This window comes from Mustela putorius, unplaced genomic scaffold (genome assembly GCF_011764305.1).
Source record: "Mustela putorius furo isolate JIRA1106 unplaced genomic scaffold, ASM1176430v1.1 tig00003898_pilon_pilon_pilon, whole genome shotgun sequence".
Classification (NCBI taxonomy): domain Eukaryota; kingdom Metazoa; phylum Chordata; class Mammalia; order Carnivora; family Mustelidae; genus Mustela; species Mustela putorius.
The window spans coordinates 8,898,407-8,916,543 of record NW_025422047.1 but is presented as its reverse complement, the minus strand read 5'-3'; the positions used below and the strand labels follow the sequence as shown (position 1 = coordinate 8,916,543).

The 18,137-nt window shown below is 46.2% G+C and overlaps 1 protein-coding gene and 1 long non-coding RNA gene across 2 annotated transcripts in view; one reads left to right on the top strand and one right to left on the bottom strand.

The window, feature by feature from the left end:
- Positions 1-2,749: 2,749 nt before the first annotated feature.
- Positions 2,750-18,137, top strand: part of PLA2G4E (phospholipase A2 group IVE) — a 62,156-nt gene continuing 46,768 nt past the window's right edge. Inside the window, exon 1 of the mRNA XM_004751175.3 lies at positions 2,750-3,177. Coding sequence (XP_004751232.1) covers positions 3,157-3,177 — 21 coding nt within the window. The 5' untranslated portion in view covers positions 2,750-3,156. The remainder of the gene's footprint in view (positions 3,178-18,137) is intronic.
- Positions 8,194-14,893, bottom strand: LOC106005633. Its single transcript, XR_001179134.2, has 4 exons — positions 14,852-14,893; positions 9,118-9,243; positions 8,734-8,788; positions 8,194-8,579 (listed from the first exon to the last, which is right to left on the bottom strand). It is a non-coding gene; the product is annotated as an uncharacterized LOC106005633 (long non-coding RNA).

The following is an 18,137-nucleotide window of genomic DNA, read 5'->3' as shown; positions in this document are numbered from 1 at the left end:
TGGAAGGTCACCAAGCAAGGAGAGGGTCTTGGAGGGCAGGAAGAAGGGAGGCAGGGGAAGGAAAGCCCTGGGTCCCCTCTCTGCAGCCCCACATCCAGGCCTCTCTCTGATAAGGCTGCTCTCTCCACTCACTTTTCGGGGAGTCCTGGCTTCTACGCTGCACCACCAGCTCTGCCACCACCAACTAGCACCAGGTCAGCCTTGACCCAGGATCTGACGGGTTGGCTGCTTAGAATCAGCACCCATTCTGGGTCCCGCTCCCACTCCGTGAGGCATCGCAGCCTCTTTCAGGTACCCTCCAGGATGCACTGCGCAGGGTAGAGGGCTCTGAATCGCCGTGCCTGGGCCCTCCTTTGCCTTCACTAAGCCTGAAAAACACTGACCAAAAAAAGTTTTAAATTACCCCCCTTCTGATATCTATATTTTATCTTTAAAATTTCGTTAAAATTTTTTTTTAATTTCTAAATTTTAGGGTAAGATTAAGAAAATGAGAACAAGGGACGCCTGGGTGCCTTGGTCATTTGAGGGCCAACTCTTGGTTTGGGCTTCCATCATGATCTCAGGGTCATCAGATCCAGCCTCACATTGGGCTCCAAGCTAGACGTGGAGCCTGCTGAAGATTCTCTCTCTCTCTCTCTCTCTTCCCACCCCACCCTCTCTCTCTCTCTCTCTCAAAAAAAAAAAAAAAAAAAAAGGGAAGCAAGAAAGAAAGAAGAAAAAGAAAATGAGAACATGTAGGTGCAGTTAGGTATTTAATTGACTCGTGTTCAATCATCACTAGCCATTACCTGATCTAATCCGGGTTTCCCCCAGCATTCTGAAAGTTCTTCTGTAGTCAGAAGTTCTTTTGGGTCACACAGATGGCTTTCTCTTAGACATCGAGGGAGCTTGGCTTCAGATTTCCTTGTAGACCAGATGTCTTCATCCACAGAACTTCTTTTTCTTCCAACCTCGAGCTTCTTCTCTTTGTGGCAAAATAAAAAGTAAAATATTATAGTCATATCTGGCCGCTGCCTATTTACTCTACAAATAAATACATTTCCCCCAATCATTTTCTGGCATCGGCTTCTAATAAAGATTTCCAGAAATAAGGTCCCTCATAAATGGCCATGCTTAGTAAATGGCCAAATGCCATGTTGACAAGAGATCCAGCGACTCTGCAGGTCATTTTCCAAATGTCTCCTCTGTGCAGCGACCTGTGCGTGTGTGTGTGCATGCATGTGTGTGTGTGCTTGCTTTTATCATTATTATTACTGTCATTCACGCTATGTTTTCCAAATAGCATGGTAGGGAACAAAAAAATCTCTTTCTCTACCCATCTCAGTTTCTCTGCCTGCTGTCCTGTGAATTAGAGGGACCAAAGACAGAAAGGCACCAACAGAAGTACATTAACATGTGTGTGGTCAGGGAACACGGGGACACTTGGTCAGGAGTAACTAATGGGGTGCTCAGTGTTTTGGATTACATAGCACCTTAGCAAAGGAGCAATATATTTTAAATAAAAATTTAAAGATTTTTTGTTATTCATTTAAGAGAGAAAGAGCACAAGCAGAGGGAGCTGCAAATAGAGGGAGAAATGGGCTCCCTGCTGAGCAAGGAGCCCAATGTAGGTCTCCATCCCAGGACCCTGGGATCATGACCCGAGCCAAAGGCAGACGCTTAATGGACTGAGCCACCCAGACACCCGGAGCAATGCATTTCTAGAGAAGTGACAAGATAAAGGAAAAGGACCTTGAATTTCTAGGGTGGCTAGTTAGTCAAGTCTGTCAGGAGAGTTCCTCTGGTGCTTCTCTGGGGTGATGAGGTTCAGGTGTTGTCTCCGCTGATTAACTTCCATCCTTGCTGGCGGCCAGGGAAGGACAGACACATCTGTAAACGTTTGTCCCGCTTTTAGGCAAAGAGGGGGAGGGCAGAGGGCTTTTCTCGTACCTGCTTCTTTTCAGTTGCCTTCAGCTTAAAATAATCTTTGCGCCAAGGGGCATATCTGGGGCAGGGAGAGGTGAGGCCAGACGGTGCCACTCTTCAGCTTTCTCCTACTCTTACTCTTCTTACAGAAAAAGGCAAACCGGGGAAACGACGCTTTCCGCACAGGCCTCCGGTCCGTGAGATGTGGGTCCAGCCGCCGCTGGGTTTCTGATTCGCCATCGGCTTAGGTCACAGACAGTCTCTGCTTGGAACACCACAGCCTCAGGAATGAGAGCCCGGAAACAGGGGAGCTCACGGGGTGTCCCCAACTAGAGACGATGCCGGGTCACTCAGAGCCCACATGCTCAGAGACTAAAAGACGCACCTTCGAATGGACATTTTCAAACCCTCGTCAACAGGACGCACCGAGTGTTTGGGTTTTGTCTTTAGGTTAGCGGTTACGGAGCTATGATGCATTCTCTCTCAGTTGCCAGACACCGCATGTATTAAACCAACGGAAGAGCTCAGATGAGATACAGAGTGAATTTTTAAATTCTCTTCTGGCCTTGGGGCCCCTTCCGTCGGCCCTGAACACCATGCCAGGTATTTATTTTGGGGGCTCAGTGGAGCGATGTGGGGGTGTCAGCTAAGAGCCAGAGAGAGAGTGGCTCCTCCTCCCTCAGGAACCAGGACAGCCTCAGTCACCTCACCTCCAGCCCTGTTCCACCCACTGACAGGCTGGGTTTCACAAGTTTAAAAATAGCTGCTGAGCCGGGAGCAGCCATCTCTGAGCCTGCATCCAGCTCGGAAAGGCAGGCCTCCCCTGACCAAAAGCGTCATCCTAGCTCCCTGCTTTCCTTTCACACAACACACGAACATTCTCTCCACCAAAATAGGTCCAGATTGTTTGAATATTCACAGAGACGTGGGATTCCTTCAGCTCAGCCCTGACATCTTTCACCTCCGTAATAATTCATCAGGCTCATTTATCTTCCCGAGGAGTCCAATGGCATTGTTCCACATTTTCGCAAAACTCCCTTGACATTTCCTGAGGATGTCCAGACGCCTCAGTGTGAACGACCAACCCCAGCTCCACACAGTCCATCCTGAGGCCCAGAGAGGGGGACGCGCCCGGAATGACCCTCTAGAACCTGTAAGAGAATGAAGAAGACAGCAGGTCAGAAAGAAAGGTCAATGAGTTAGAGCATCCACGGGACCTGGAAAGTTCCTCGTCACCCACCTCTGCTTCCCATGGCCCTCTGGGGTGCTCAGGTATGTCTGCATTCCTGGGGACAGGGCTCCTACCCCGTAAATTTTACCCCCACTTTGCTGACCCTGAACGAGATCACCCGCATCACGGTGGAGTTAAGAGGTTGAGTTTTTGTTCATTCCTTTCCTGCCCAGAGGAATGTCTTCACCCTCACCCCCCCTCACCTGTCCTTTTCTGCCTCCTTGACCCGGTGACAGCTGTTACTGAGGGCATTCTAAGTGCCGGACACTCTGCGGCCAGAGGGATCAGAATTTCTGTTTGTTGAGAAGGCTGAGGCTCAGAGGGCTCTGGTCCCCCGGCTAGTCCACGGGAGACCTGGGCTGGAGGGCATTTCTATTACTCTAATACTGAGGAGAGGGGGTGCGGAGGTCGTGGGGTGTGTGGCACGTGGCAGGCACTCAAACCGGGCAATAGAAGTGGCAGGGCGGGGACGTAAATGTTGGGGGGGGGGAATGCGCTAAATCGGCCTCCCTCAGGAACCCCCCTCCCCATTGGTCAGTGAAGAGAAAACCTTGAATAACCAAATGCCATTGGTAATTTAGTGGACTAAAAAAAATCGAACAGTGTCTTTAGGTAGTTATCAGTGGGTCCAGATCTGCCCACCAACTCCCAGTCTGCCTGCGTGTGTGAGCTTCTTGGAGGCACCCAGCAGCTGGAGAGGAGGCAATGTTCCCGTGTTCTTCTGACAGCCACTGTCTCATCAGTGGTGCCAGGCTGAGCTCTGCAGGGGAAAGCCTCTTCCTTCTGTGGGCCTGAGCCTTGCTCACAGGGAGCACTGGCCATGGTCCCTTGGCTTCCTATGGACCCCTCTGTCCCTGCCTCACCTTCTGTCTGGCTCCAGGGTTGGTGGGTAGATCCTGGGCCTTGACCATAAGGTCCCCTTGCCTGGCCCCCATGGGCCCCATTTCATAGCTGCAGTGGTTAACTAGCATCCATAACACAGGCAGTGAGGGCTACTGGGGAAGGGGGTGACCAAGCCTCTCAAGGAAACCACTCTACCTCTTGACCAGGATGACTGCCCTACAGAATCACTAGGACCCCTGCCCAGTGACTTCTGTCAGAGACACAAGTGAAGAGTGGCCAAGGGTCCATTCCAGGGCTTTCCTCAATCTCCCGGCCCCACACCCTTCCCACCCATCCTATAATCCTCCCCTGCCCTCCTCAGTGAGCAGGCTTTCTTCCCCTCTTCCTGACTCTATCTTCTTTCCAGAAGTCTCTGTCGTCTGATAGGTGACTCCTGCTCTTAATATGCTGCCGTGGGAGGAGACACACTCAGCTCTTGCCCTGACAGAGAGGTCAGCTCCTGCCTCCCCTGGTATCAGAAACCTCCTGACTCACACTTAGAAGCAGCCGGCCTTTAAAACATAATGGTTCAGTATCTGTAAGAGTGTTGTCCTCACTGGTGAGGTGCAGAGGGCATAGGTTGTGGAATCACACTAGGGTTTGATACCTTTCTCTGTCCTTTGCCAGCCCTGTGACCTTAGACCAGCTTCTTAACCTCTTAAGACTTGAGTTTCTTCACCTAAGGGGAAAAAATTATGAGTAGTAAATAGCGTGTGCTTAGCAGATGCTTGGAGCATATGAAATTGGAGCAATGTTGACCATTATTGATTTTATGATTCTTTCCTCCCTTATTTATGCCTGTGTCATCCCCACGCTTGACGTGGTTCAGGAATGAGGCTGCATGGTTGAGAAAGAGGCAACTACACAAAGACATTGTATTTAATCTTAATATTTTCATGTGTGTGTGTGTATAATCATTTCAGAAAATGTTTGGAAACATAAAGGAAAAATCCATCATAATCCCTTAATACAGTAACTGTCCCTTTTCATCTTTTTTCTTCTTAGATAACTTTGACATAGTGGTGCTTATAATATTTATACCAGGGGAAAACCTAAAATTATAGTCATAAATATTTTCTAAGTTGGTCCTTAAATTTCACAATTGTCACTTCAGTGGATAAATCCTATTCTATGGTTGGCCTTTACTCTAATTTATGAAGATTTATGGTGAAATACTAGAGTTTTTATAGGTGCTTTGTTTTTGCAAACTTCGGTGGAATTCCTCAAACTGGTCAGTCGGTCATTTCCTAAGTCCTTCTGAAATATCTGAACAAGATAAGAAGAAACACAGCTCCGCAAGGGGAGGTTTAATGTTAGGGAGTGTATGTCTTGGGGAGGGGTCACATATGACTGGGGAGGATGTATGTGCATTTGGTGATGGAGAAGTCCTTGATCACTTACATGACAAATTTAGAGGGAACCACAAGAAGCCACCTCCAATCTTCAAACAGCTCCTCATCTGCCCTCTGTTTTGGTCCTGGGAAGACCACCACGTGGACCGTGTCTTTGTCTTTCTAGAGCCCTCTTAGAGGCCAGCATCACTGGGAAGTATATTGTCATCCAGCAATACTTCAGCAAAAATCATTTTATCAGATAAATTGCAAATCAGTTTTCAGAGTCACCATTTCCTCCATTGCATTCTTGGGTAACTTTTCCTGTAGGTCGTCACTTATCTCTCATCTCAAGAAGACCAGGAACCACATGCAAAGCATTTATTCATTGGTTGAACAAATATTTATTGAGCTCCCACTGTGTTCCTAGTGTTGTTCTAGGAGAGGGATATAGAGCACTGAGCAGGTCAGGCAAGAAGCAGCTCTCTTCCAACTTATATTCTAATGGGGGGAGACAGAAAATAAGCAAATAGATAGCTATTTCTGTGTCACAGGTTAAAGAACAAAATAGGTGATAATGAGGGAGAGCAGCAGGGGAGGAACATCAGTAGGATGGTAACACTTGAACCAAGACCTGAACCATGAGAAGACTAATGGGAAAATGTTCCAAAGAGAGAGCAAATTGTACGTGCAAAGGCCCTGAGGCAGGTACAAGATTGATCTGTTCTGGAAACAGAAAACCAGTGTGTTTGGGGAGAAGAGAGCAGGGAAAGAGAGGAAGAAATCTGTGGTGGAAGATGAGGTCAGAGCCTTATGCTGGCTTGGATGTCACAGAGGTGGTTTCCATGTTGTTCTGAAGCAGTGGGGGGGCCCAGAGGGTTTTCATTGGAGGGGCGGCTTTATCTGATTTGTGTTTCGCACAGATCACTTTGGCTGATCTGTGGAGAAAGGGCTGCCTGGCAGACAAGAGGGGAAACAGCCAGCCAATTGAGAAGGTGTCTGCTGTAGTTTAGGACACAGCTGGGGCTCAACTGGAGTGGTCATGGTGGACAGTAGATGTGGACAGATTCTGAATTTTTCTGGAGGTGGGACTTACAGGACTGACTCTCGCTTGGATGTGAAATGAGACATCAGTGATGCCTCCTCAGTTTTGCTTTAATAAGTGGAGGGGTGAGTGTCGTACTCTGCTGGGGAGCACCCAGGTAGAAATAGGACCAGGGTGGAGGGCACTGGAGGTGTCTGTCTTGGACATTTTAAATCTGAGATGCCGGATATATACCCAAGTAGAGATAGGTGTCAGATGGGCAGTTGAAAATACAAGTCTGGGCCTCAGGAGCCAGAGACTTGCTCTGTAAACACCCCATACTATCATTGGATCGGGTTGTCAGTAAAAAGCACAAACTTTGTGCCACTCACTCATGTCTTGTCTGGCACGGACCTGGGATGTTGAGAGACGGGCCACTGGCAGGCTGGCTGCTGGTAAGAGCGCCCACTATCTGCGACATCAAAGCTGATGCCTCCTGGCGGCTGCAGAGACCTGGCCAAATCAGGCCCCACCCTTGCTCCCCTACTCATGTCACACACCCTATGGCTCAGTAAGGCTTGCTCACTCCCTCACTCCTTCCCTCACGCGGTGCTGCCCACCTGGCATGAGGCAAGCTCCTTCCCACTTCTTCTGGATTCTGCTACTTCCCCTCCTGGAAAGCCCTTCCATCCTCCTACTTTTCCTTCCAGGCCCGGCTCAAGGCTCAGTTCCTCAGTCTCTCCCCGCCTGCCCTCCACTTTGCGACTTGGTGGACTTCCATTCAGGACCTCCCCTATGGTTACACCTTTCCCCGCCAGGTGACTGAAGCCACTCCGTGTCCTTTACCCACCCTTTATATCTAACCCACCTTCCTCCTGCGTAGGGTCTGTCCCGAAGTCCCTCTCAAATCCCACCTCTTCTTTCCATCTCTGCCTCTCAGCCTGGCCCAATTCATCATTTCCCATCTGACCCACTGCAACTCACCTTCCTACCTCCAGCCTTGTCTCCTCCATTCCACTCACGGCAGCCAGTGACCTTGTTCACATCACTTCTCCGTTTCACATCTGCCCATGGCATCCAATCCCATAGGATAAAATACCAGATCCTTGCCAAGTCTTCAAGGCCTCATGTGATTTGGCCAACTGCCCACATTCCCAGGCATTTCTCACTTCGTCACTCCCTACTTACGATGGCCCAGACACACACGTTCATCACCTAAATGCACCAGCTTCGACCACTGCTCGGCACCTTGTACATGCCGAACCTGCAGTCCATGTGGGGGCTACCTCAGATCTTTCTTTACATTTAGTTTAAAGGCTGCTTCCAAGAGCTCATCCCTGACTCCTCCCCTGGGCGAAATCTGGTATCCTCTGCTAGGGTCTTTAATAGCACCCTGTGCTTTTCCTTGATCAGACAGGTCAGAATTTATTATTATAAATTGCTTTTCATTTATTTGTATGTTGCCCAGCAACTGGATTTCACCACTGCACAAGAGCAGGTGCCACATCTGACTTGACACCCAGAACATACAGTATAGCATAGCATCTAGCACGAACAAGTGCTCACTGTCATTGCCATCAGCGAACAAAGCTTTCCTTCACTTCTCTTCCTCAAACTGACTTTTAGGTTCTTTGCCTTTAGTTAGTCCTTCCCAATTTATTTGTCTCATAGCAGAAACATTAAAAATAGAAATAGCTACCATATATTAAGATTTATTCTATGCTAGACTCTGCATGCCCATCATGTGTGTGTGTGTGTGTGTATCTTTACAATAATCCTATGAAATAGATACTATTAATCCCATTTTATAGATTAGAAAAATGAGTCTCAGAGAGAGAAAGTAATCGCCTAGTGCTACCCAGCTAGTAAGTGTCACAGGCCAGGTGTTTATTCAGGCCTCATGGACTCCAAAACTCTTATTTTTCCCTCTACATTTGTCTGTGGGGGTGTTGTCTCCAGCTGGTGTGTGAAATTTTGTTGTTGTTGTGTTTTGTTGGTGGCCTCTTGGGTTTGTGGTGGTTGCTGTTTCTCTGTTTTGTTTTGTTTTCGGTATCTTCCATCTCTGCACTGGAAGTCCCCATAAGTACCTGCCACTTATGTGTCACGTTATGATGGTGCGTCAGAGGACAGGTGAGAGCCATGCAGGACGAAAAAGGTTCCAGATGTCTGTCAGAGTTGCCCTGGGAGGCGCATTCCAGGGCTGGGTCTAAGAAAGACAGGGCAGATGGCCATCTGCAGAGTCTGACTTACGGGGGCCCAAAGGCCCGGTGTCTCATAATATCTCGCTGATCAGGCCAGTCTGGCTCTGTCCCATCCTCTCCTCCCTGCACGGTGAAATTCCCATCACGGGAGCTGCTTACGTGTTTGGCGACAAGGGTTGTTGGTCTGACCTTCAGAAGGCCTCTCCTGTAGACACTTCAAGCAGTAGAAGGGGTAGAGGGGGTTAGTTAGTGAATAGTCCCAGGATCAAGGGTGTGTCTGGATAGGGAGTAATAGACTATCAAAAGGGAAGCAGATGTCCCAGATTCTAGAACCATCTCTGGCATAGTAGAGGACTCTCTTTTGTGCTCCCAGGCAGGTACCCCTTGCATAATTCCAGCAATGGAAATTTCATACCTCCCCTGTGACCAAGTTCTTTCTCACCCTGAGGTCAAACCTATCCACCCACAAAGGCCCATTTCCACTGCCAGGTGTGACACAGCATCAGTCTAACCCTTTTCTGTACTTGACAGCCCTTTACATACCCTGAGTTAGTTTCCGTGTTTGGCAGTGCCAGGACCCCACTGTCCTGGGCTCTGCTTTGCATCCCAGTCAAGTTTTCAGTGAGCCTTGGGTTTGCTCCCTGCTTTGTCCCCTTGTGGATGTTCCAGCTGGGGGAAAGAGGAGGATCCAGATGGTGAATGGTAGGCCAGCTGCTAGGTGGGAGGAGGAGAGGTCCTCTGAGCACTTGAGGAAAAATCTGTCCCTGACCTTGTCCTTACTCAATGCTTCCTGCTCCTCTCAGAGAACAGGCCTAAGAGAATACACCTGCATACTTTTTACAATTAACATGTAAATATCCAGTATGGTGACAGCACAGAGTAAGCTTGAAATCCAGTAATTTTCCTTCCCTTGTCTCCTTATTTACGTAACATATAAGTTATTTAATACACAATCACTTTATTTAAGGTATAGTAATCCTACTTTTAAAAAATTTTATTTATTTATTTGACTGGGGGTAGAGGGGAGGGAGAGAGTAGCAGAAGGAGAGGCAAATTCCCTGCTGAGCAGGGAGCCTAATGCAGGGCTCCATCCCAGCACCCTGGGATCATGACCAGAGCTGAAGATAGACGCTTAACCGACAGAGCCGCCCAGGCGCCCCAGTACTACTACTTTTTTAAAAAAATTGGTTTTCTGTCAAGAACATGGTAAGATATGTTCAGGATAGGTACTAGAAAAAATTTTTTAAGTTTAATAAAGAAAATAAACATTCCCAATAATCTCATCATCTAGAGATAACTTCTTGAACCCTTAAGACAGTTCTTTTCAGTTCTTTTTTCTAGGCACATAGATACTTAGAAATCAGTTTTATTTACATACGCATGCAATATTGAGCTCATATTGTAAAACTTTTCAGCAAATAGTAATTGTTTTCCTTTGCCATTAGAAAAAATATATTTTAAAAAATGGTGACAATTATCATCTTACCATCTAAGTGTGATCATATCTGTCAATGTTTGATGCTGTATTACCTCAAAGCCCAGAAAACAAATATCCAAATTACAATGATTCCTCTCTCCTCTTTGCCGAGTTGGCAGAGATTTCAGTATTTCCCCAAGATTTCTCTCCAAGCAATTCAGAGAATTCCCAGGCTGTTGTCCTTGTCCATGAGGGGGTTCCCGTATCACTTTTTTGCTGACTCTAGACTTCTCTGCAGAGGTATCTCTGCTGACTTGCCCAGGCGAAGGAATGGACTTGCCTGCTCAGAATTAATGAGGAGAATCCCCTAGAAAAGTTATCAGGTTATTAACAAGCACTTGGTAATGATAAGGTTCTCTCAACCCCCCCAAACACAGAATCAGTCCCCACACCCCGCCCATGGCAGCAAGTTGATAAAAGAACTTTCAACATCATTCCCGAGGCTTAGATTCCAATAAGCTAAGCCCCAATACTGAATTCCAGACACCAGTCCAACCTTCTCTCCTCTCTAGGGGCGTTTCCTTCTTGGGACTCCCAGTGTCCTTCCCTGCCCTATGACCTCAATTGGTCTTTTGAGGTCTCTTCAGTTCATTATAGACATGTCAGTAATTTGAATGCCAGTGGGAAAGGGTCAGGGTCCTAAACTCCTTTTTCCACCAGGTGGCTTCTCTGCTCCTACATAAATCTACAGGATTCCTAAAAGAGAGCGTAACCCAGTTGTCCTCAGCAACACCTTCGACCCAAAAGCCATGGCTATATTAAGACGGGAATGATTGCTATCTCTGTCCATCAGCAACTTCCAAACCATAACCCTTGTTAAGTTCACAAAAACATGTTAAACTAAACAACAAGCTGCCTCATGGACACGGACAACAGCCCAGAAATTCTCAGAATTGCTTGGAGAAAAATCTTGGGGAAATACTGAAATCTCTGCCAATTTGGCAAGGAGGAGAGAGGAATCATTATAATGTGGATTTTTTTTATTAGTTTCATTATATTTAACTCTGTAATTACTGTAACAAGTACAATGGACACAAAGGGGTTTATAAAAACATTACAACTTACTATTGGGGAACATATACCTTAAATGCTGAATGCCAAGTTCAGCAAAGATTTTGAGGAGTTGATGCATTTGTACTGCCTTAAGCACATCATTTATGATCAGCTGGCCCATTAAAATGAAGGCCCTTGCTGATTTATGCGATAATACATAGGGCTAGTCTTCCAACGACTCCTACCACTTCTACCCTCTAATACTTAACCCAACTGTGATACTGGATGAAAATTTTTATTATCTTGGGATTTGGCTAAGGTTACAATAAATCTCAGTTTAACTTGGCGAATTGTAATTTGGATATTAATGACATGTTTTCTGGGCTTTGAGGTAATACAACATGAAAAATTGATGGGTATGACCACGCTTAGATGATGAGATGATAATTGTCGCCATTTTTCAAAATCTTTTTTTTTCTAATGGCAAAGAAAAATGATTACTATTTGCTGATAAGTAGAAAAGTTTTACAATATGAGCTCAACATTGAATGTTAACCTAACAACCAACAACAAAAATGAAAGGCAGTTACCGGAATAATGCTACATTGAATATCTCTGAGGTTTTGTACAAGAGTTTCTGTATAATCAATTCCTAGAAATAGAATTGCTGGATATAAGTTCATGCAAATTTTAAATATTAATAAAGATTACCAAATGGCCCTCCAAAAAGTTTGCGCTGATTTACATTTTATCAACAAAGTCTCGTAGAGTCTCCCCCACACCCTGACCAATGTGCAGCCTTATCAACTTCTCATCCTTGCCAATCTGATAGTTGAAAAGTGACATCACTTTGTTGTTTCAATTTACATCCTCGTTATTCGTGATAATCTCTTACAGGTTTATTGCACATTCCAATGATCCCGACTTTGTTGAACGTTAGAATCACCAGGGAAGTTTTAAAAATCCCAGGGTCCAGGTCACTTGTCACACCAAGTACATCAGAATATCCAGGAGCCGGGCATCAATACTTGTTTAATGATCTCTAGGTAACTCCAGCATTGACCATAGTTGGGGAGATGCTAACGTAGGCATAACTACCCGTGTGTATCTTTTGTCAATTTTTCTACTGAATTGTTTGCTTGTTAGTATTTATTTGAAAGAGCTTTTTGTTTACTGAGAAAATTAGCCCTTAGTCCTACATTTGACGAATATTTTTGCATATGAGCCTTTTAGTACTGTCTGTGTTTGTCTTGACACAGAGAAGTTTATTGTGTCCAGAGTCAGAATTATCAATTTATTTTCTTCATTGCATCGCAGTTTTGGATCTCATTTCCTCAATAATGATGATAAAACAATAACTAATTGGGTTTTACTTCATTTTGGAAAGAGTAAGGTATGGATCCAGTTTATTCTTTATCCATATGGCAAGGTTGTTACTTTTTTCAGAAACTACTTAATTTTCCAACATAATACTAGCGCGCCTGGGTGGCTCTCTTGGTTAGGTGTTTGCCTTCAGCTCAGGTTGTGATCCCAGGGTCCTAGTATTTGCCCCAAGTCTGCTTCTCTCTCCCCCTTTACCCCTTCCTTCTTCTTGTGCTCTCTCTTTCTCTCTCTCAAATAAATAAAATCTTTAAAAAAAATTTTTTTTTTCCTGGGGCACCTGGGTGGTTCAGTTGTTAGGTGTCTGCCTTCAGCTCGGGTTGTGACCCTAGGGCCTGGGATAGAGCCCTGCATTGAGCTCCCTGCTCTGCGAGAAGCCTGCTTCTCCCTCTCCTACTCCCCCTGCTTGTGTTCCCTCTTTCACTGTGTCTCTCTCTGTCGGATGAATAAATAAAATCTTTTTAGAAAAGCACTTTTTTCCAACATAATATAAAAAAATCCATCTTTCCCCTATTAATTTGTAATGCCATCATCTTCACAGGTAAATTTCTTATTTATTTGCCCCCAGATTTACCTACTATATATATCTTTTTAAGATTTTTATTTATTTATTTGACAGCAGAGGTCACAAGTAGGCAGAGAGACAGGTAGAGGTTGGGGGGAAGGTGGGGGAGATGCAGGCTCCCCACCAAGCAGGAAGCCCAATGCAGGGCTTGATCTCAGGACCCTGAGATCATGACCTGAGCCGAAGGCAGAGGCTTTAACCCACTGAGCCACCCAGGCGCCCCTACCTACTATATTTTTATTGCTATTGTGTATGTGATCTCATTTTCTCTGGTGGTTATGATTTTTATAGGAATATTTAAGATTCTTGCTTATTTTTTAATTTGTAAATTAAAAAAAATTTTTTTTCTCTCAGTTTGAGTTTCCAAGAGTAGAATTACTTGGGCATGCATAGTTTTATAACTTCTGATAATTCCTACTGTATGCTGTTAAATATTGCTGGCCGTTGGTTTGACTGTGATAAAGAAGGACTGAGACAGGTATACTGAGTCCCAAGAATATAGGTGGGAGGAAGTAAATGATCTTGAAAAGATACTCACGATTACTGTATAATCAGGGATATATACATTAAACCACAATGAGATACCATTTCATACCACTGGATTAGCAAAACTCAGAAAGTCAGCCAGTACTCCTGAGTATACCTCAATGGGAGCCCTCTTCAATGGTGATGGGAGTATAAATTGGTAAAAATATTTTGGGGAACAACTGGCAATATCTAGTAAAATTGGTAGTAATGTACATTATAACCCAGCAATTTCTACTTCCAGGGGAATATATACACTAAAGAAACACAACACCTATGGGAAAATTCACAGTAGGGTTAGTGCTACTATGTACTTTATTGAATCTAAGGTGCATCATTCACTAAGGGAAAACATTGCCCATTAAAGTATAACACATCATTGGTTTTAATAAGTATCTCTTAATTCAGAGATTTTTAAATGTGAAAAAATGTAAGCCTTAGAATTGATGAAATATAGTAATTATAAAAACTTAGACACAACTTAAATGGCCATCACACAAAAATATGTAGATAAATTGTGGTCTGCTTTACAGCTATGAAAACGAATGAGACAGATCTATACTTAGCAACATAAATAAGCAAATTCTATAAACATAATATCTAGTAACCAAGTTTGCTACAGAATACATATTCATTATGTGATATTGCTTATATAAAGTTTAAAACATGTAATGTGATACAAAATGGAGCTCAGAAACACAGACATATTTAGAAAAAGAATGAAAAAAATGCCTCGGAATGATGGCTAGAAACCCAGGATTGTGGCTATGCCCAGGAGAGAGGGGAAATGACCATTCAAGTGGCACACAAGAGGACTTAACTCTGTTACCACTGTTCTATTTTTCACTCTGAGTAGTGGATTTATGGATATTTATTATTCTCTATACATTTCGTATGTCATAAAATTGCTCATACTTTTTTAAAAGGAGAAATTCAAATTAGAAGCTAAGCCAGGGAAGATGTGCTTTGCCGAGAGGAGAGGCTCATTTTTGTGGGCAGGAAAGCAGTTTCTCCCTCCTTCCTCCCATCTTCTCCCAGCTGGATGGTTTGGGATTAAAAGGTCATCCTGAAGGTCAAGTATTGAGCTCATTTGTGAATTCTTAAGATATGATTTCCATTTCCTGTGGTCTTTCTGCCATCTGCTTCTTCCTATGCCTGATCTCTGGGCCTGCCCCATCCTGCCTGCCTTTCCCTTCCGTCCACTCAGCCTTACTCACTGGGAAGGGATGGCTGCCTCTTTCCACTCCCAGCCCGCAGACAGAGCGAGCCTCCTCTACTCCTGCTCTAGGCAGGGATAGTAACCAATGCTCTCTCTTTATCCTAGTTTACCTAGTTACCTGATGTAGAAATGGAATAAGAAAGGCAATGGTTGGTCCTCCTGTGACTAGGAAAGGCTTTCCCTATGCAGTGATGTCACAAAGGCAAAAGGTATGTGGTGATGTCACAAAGGCAAAAGGTATGTGAGTGGGAGGTAGATGTATGATAGGGTTGACTTCCAGACTCAAGGACCAAAAAGAGACTTCACCAGATCCTTGAAACAAGGGGAGGGATGGGAGCAGAGGAAAGAACTTGGAAGAGCTCTTGCCCCAGTATCCCTGAAAGACACCCCTGAAGATAAAAGCACAGACAGGTACCTCCCACCTTAGATGTGTCCTGGAGAAGATATTGTTTCCCTAATCTAAAGGCACAAGGGACTCAGTGCAGGAGTCAGAAGAGGATATAACCCTGGATAGGCCTCCCCTCCATCTCCCTAATGGATAGCCCCAAAAGTGCTTTTATCAGAAGAAGGGGAAAGGGATTTGGGGGGTCATTATGTCCATATACCAGGATCTCACACACAGACTCAATCATCTCTTAACCTCAGAACTGGCTTTAATATATTGAATATATGAAATTTTTCCATATAGATTTTGCTTATATACTCCAAAATAAAGCCAATATACAATCAAATTATTTAATCTCAAATAACTATAAAACTTAAGAGTAATTATAAATACTTATAAATATGAATAATTACAAATTGCAGGTCTGGCATGCCAAGTTTGTCTACTGTCCAGGGGCCCCTCAGTGGTGCCGTCGTTGATCTTCAGGGATCCTGGTTTCAGCTCAAGTCATGATCTCATGATAGTGGGATCCAGCCCCACAGTATGCCACGCGTCAGGCTCAGAGCTCAGTGAGGAATCTGCTGAGGTTTCTCCCTCCCTCTCCCTGTGTCCCCCCCTGCTCTCTCTCTCTCAAGTGAAAAAAATCTTGAAAAATAATTTCTTTCCAAGAAAAGTTAGAAATAATGTAACCAATCATCCTAGTTTGCCCAGCATTCTGGTTTTAGCACTGAACGCCCCTTGTCCCAGGAAACCCCTCATGCCTTGGCCAACCGGGTCATCTGGCCACCCTAAATGAGCCTTTAGTTATTGTTTGCAGCAGACGGGAGCTCAGGGCTCCAAGCCACGTACAACAGGGGCCTGGTCTGCACTCCTGGAACCCAGAGTCCTTCTCTCCAAGGATGTGCTGTTATGCCCACATTCTGAAACCCCCCAAAGACGACCAGCAGAGTCCAGAGTCAAAGCCAAACAGCAAGGGTCGATTATTACGAGTTCGAACCCGGACCTCCACGCACTCGTTGCCGGTGACGCCAAGAGGTCCCGAGCTCAGGATCACAACACTTTTTATACACTATTTTTGGGGAGGCAGGGACTTAGCATACATCATAGTATCTTGTAACAAATCGCCACATACCGTGGGGAAATCAAAAAGGAACTCTATAATATGACTGGCACGCTACAGAGCGGGAAAAGGCTGGGAACAGATTATTGGTTAGGTCAAAGGGCTGTCATTCTTCAGACTGCTTGGTTGGCACCGCTAGGGTATGTGTCACTTCAGGATTGGCCGGGGTCTCCCTGTCAAGCCACGGGGTGCCAGATGGTTATTATCTCTTGCACCCAGAGCTGGGTGGGGGAGCAATCATTCTGTCACATCCTATTCTGGGTGGGGGTTTCTCTGCCGCCAGATGACTGTTATCTCTCAGCCCAGAGCCGGGTGGGGGTCCGGGAGCGGCCACTCTGCTAGGTTCAATTCTGGGCGGGGGTTGTGTGGTTACAGAGTGCCTATAGAAAGTCTGCTGGTATTTTTCCATCTCCTCATGGGTTAGCAAGCGAAGGTACAGAAACAGAATTAGCGGTAATGGTTATAATTTAGGCATCTCAGTGCATCACCAGAAAGAGGACTGGCACCCCCTACTCCTTCCCACCACACGCCTAGAAAGGCATGTGCACAGAGGGAGGAGGGAGGTATCACCTGCACTTGGCAGGAGATGGCTACAAGACTGCCAGCTCCCACGCACTTGGGATGCAGGGCCTGCTCTGGACAGAGCTGAAAGACCCAGCTAGCAGCAGGAGGTGGCTCAACTGGAAGGCTTGGGGCAGGCAGGGAGAGGGCTCCCACCCTTCTCTGCTCCTCACAGATGCAAGGGCCCTTTCTGCCTGCTCTCCTTGGAACACCCCCATCTTCAGGCTTGTCCAGGCACAGCCTAGATTCTAGCGCCCCAACTCCAGAGTCAGCCCCAAGGCCCGCCCCACCCACCCCACCGCCAAGAATGCCCTTCGGCCCCATACATCTTCCCAGCAGCACCCCTCTGCTCTCCAGGCCCAGGGTCCTGAAGCCCACCTGCCACCAACCCGCCAGCACTTGTAAGGGGGTGGGGCAAGGTGGGGGTGGGGCAGAGGAGGGCAAGCCACCAGGTGGGAGAGGGCCTCCCAGAAGCCTTGAATACATGCAATTCTGTGTCTGTCACCGGTGCCACTCACCACATCCTCAGAGTAAATCCTTTAACTCAAATTCTGGTCATGACATCAACATCAACCAAACAGCACTAAAAAAATCCTCAGGATATTTTGCCTAAAGGAGCCACAAGGCTCACATAAACCCTGAGTCTGGCAGAGCAAGAGGGCTGAGGCTCATGGGGATGGCTGGAAATGGGACTTTAGGGTCGTGTTCTAGGACCCCCAGGGGCTGATCCAGTTCAGTGCAACAGGAGTTTGTTCTCCAGCAAGGGCTCAGGGTCACCCCCCACAACAAGAAAGAGCACATGTGTACGCACCGCAAGTGCACACCCCTCCCCGCGACTCCCCCACCACACACACACACATGCAGCTGGGAGAAGGAGTTGTAAGAGAAGCCACCAGCCCTGGGTCCTGCTGAGAACAGCCCCAAGGCTGTTTCACTCACCCCCAGTGCCCTCCTCATCAGGCCTCCCATCCCCCTCACCAAATGTCAACCTATTTTTAGTCACTTTTAGCTCTTCCCTGACCGTATCCTTGGCTGTTCCTCCTTTCTGGCATCAAACTCACCATTTTCACAGTGTGGTGACTGTCCTATTTTATTCAGAATGACCCTAAGAGTCCCTCATTCTGATTCTGTGCTGAGGCCCAAGCACAGTGAGGCCTCAGTGGGCCGCAGGGCAGGACAGACCCCTGAAGTTAGCAGCAGCCAAGGACTCCGAGGCTTCCCAGTTCTGTGGTCTTGCCATGGCTGCATCCCAGACTCACCTGAGATGAAGGTTCCCTTGCTGGAATGCAGGACTCACCCTGTCCAGCCACCCATTGTACAGAAGATGAAAGTGAGGCC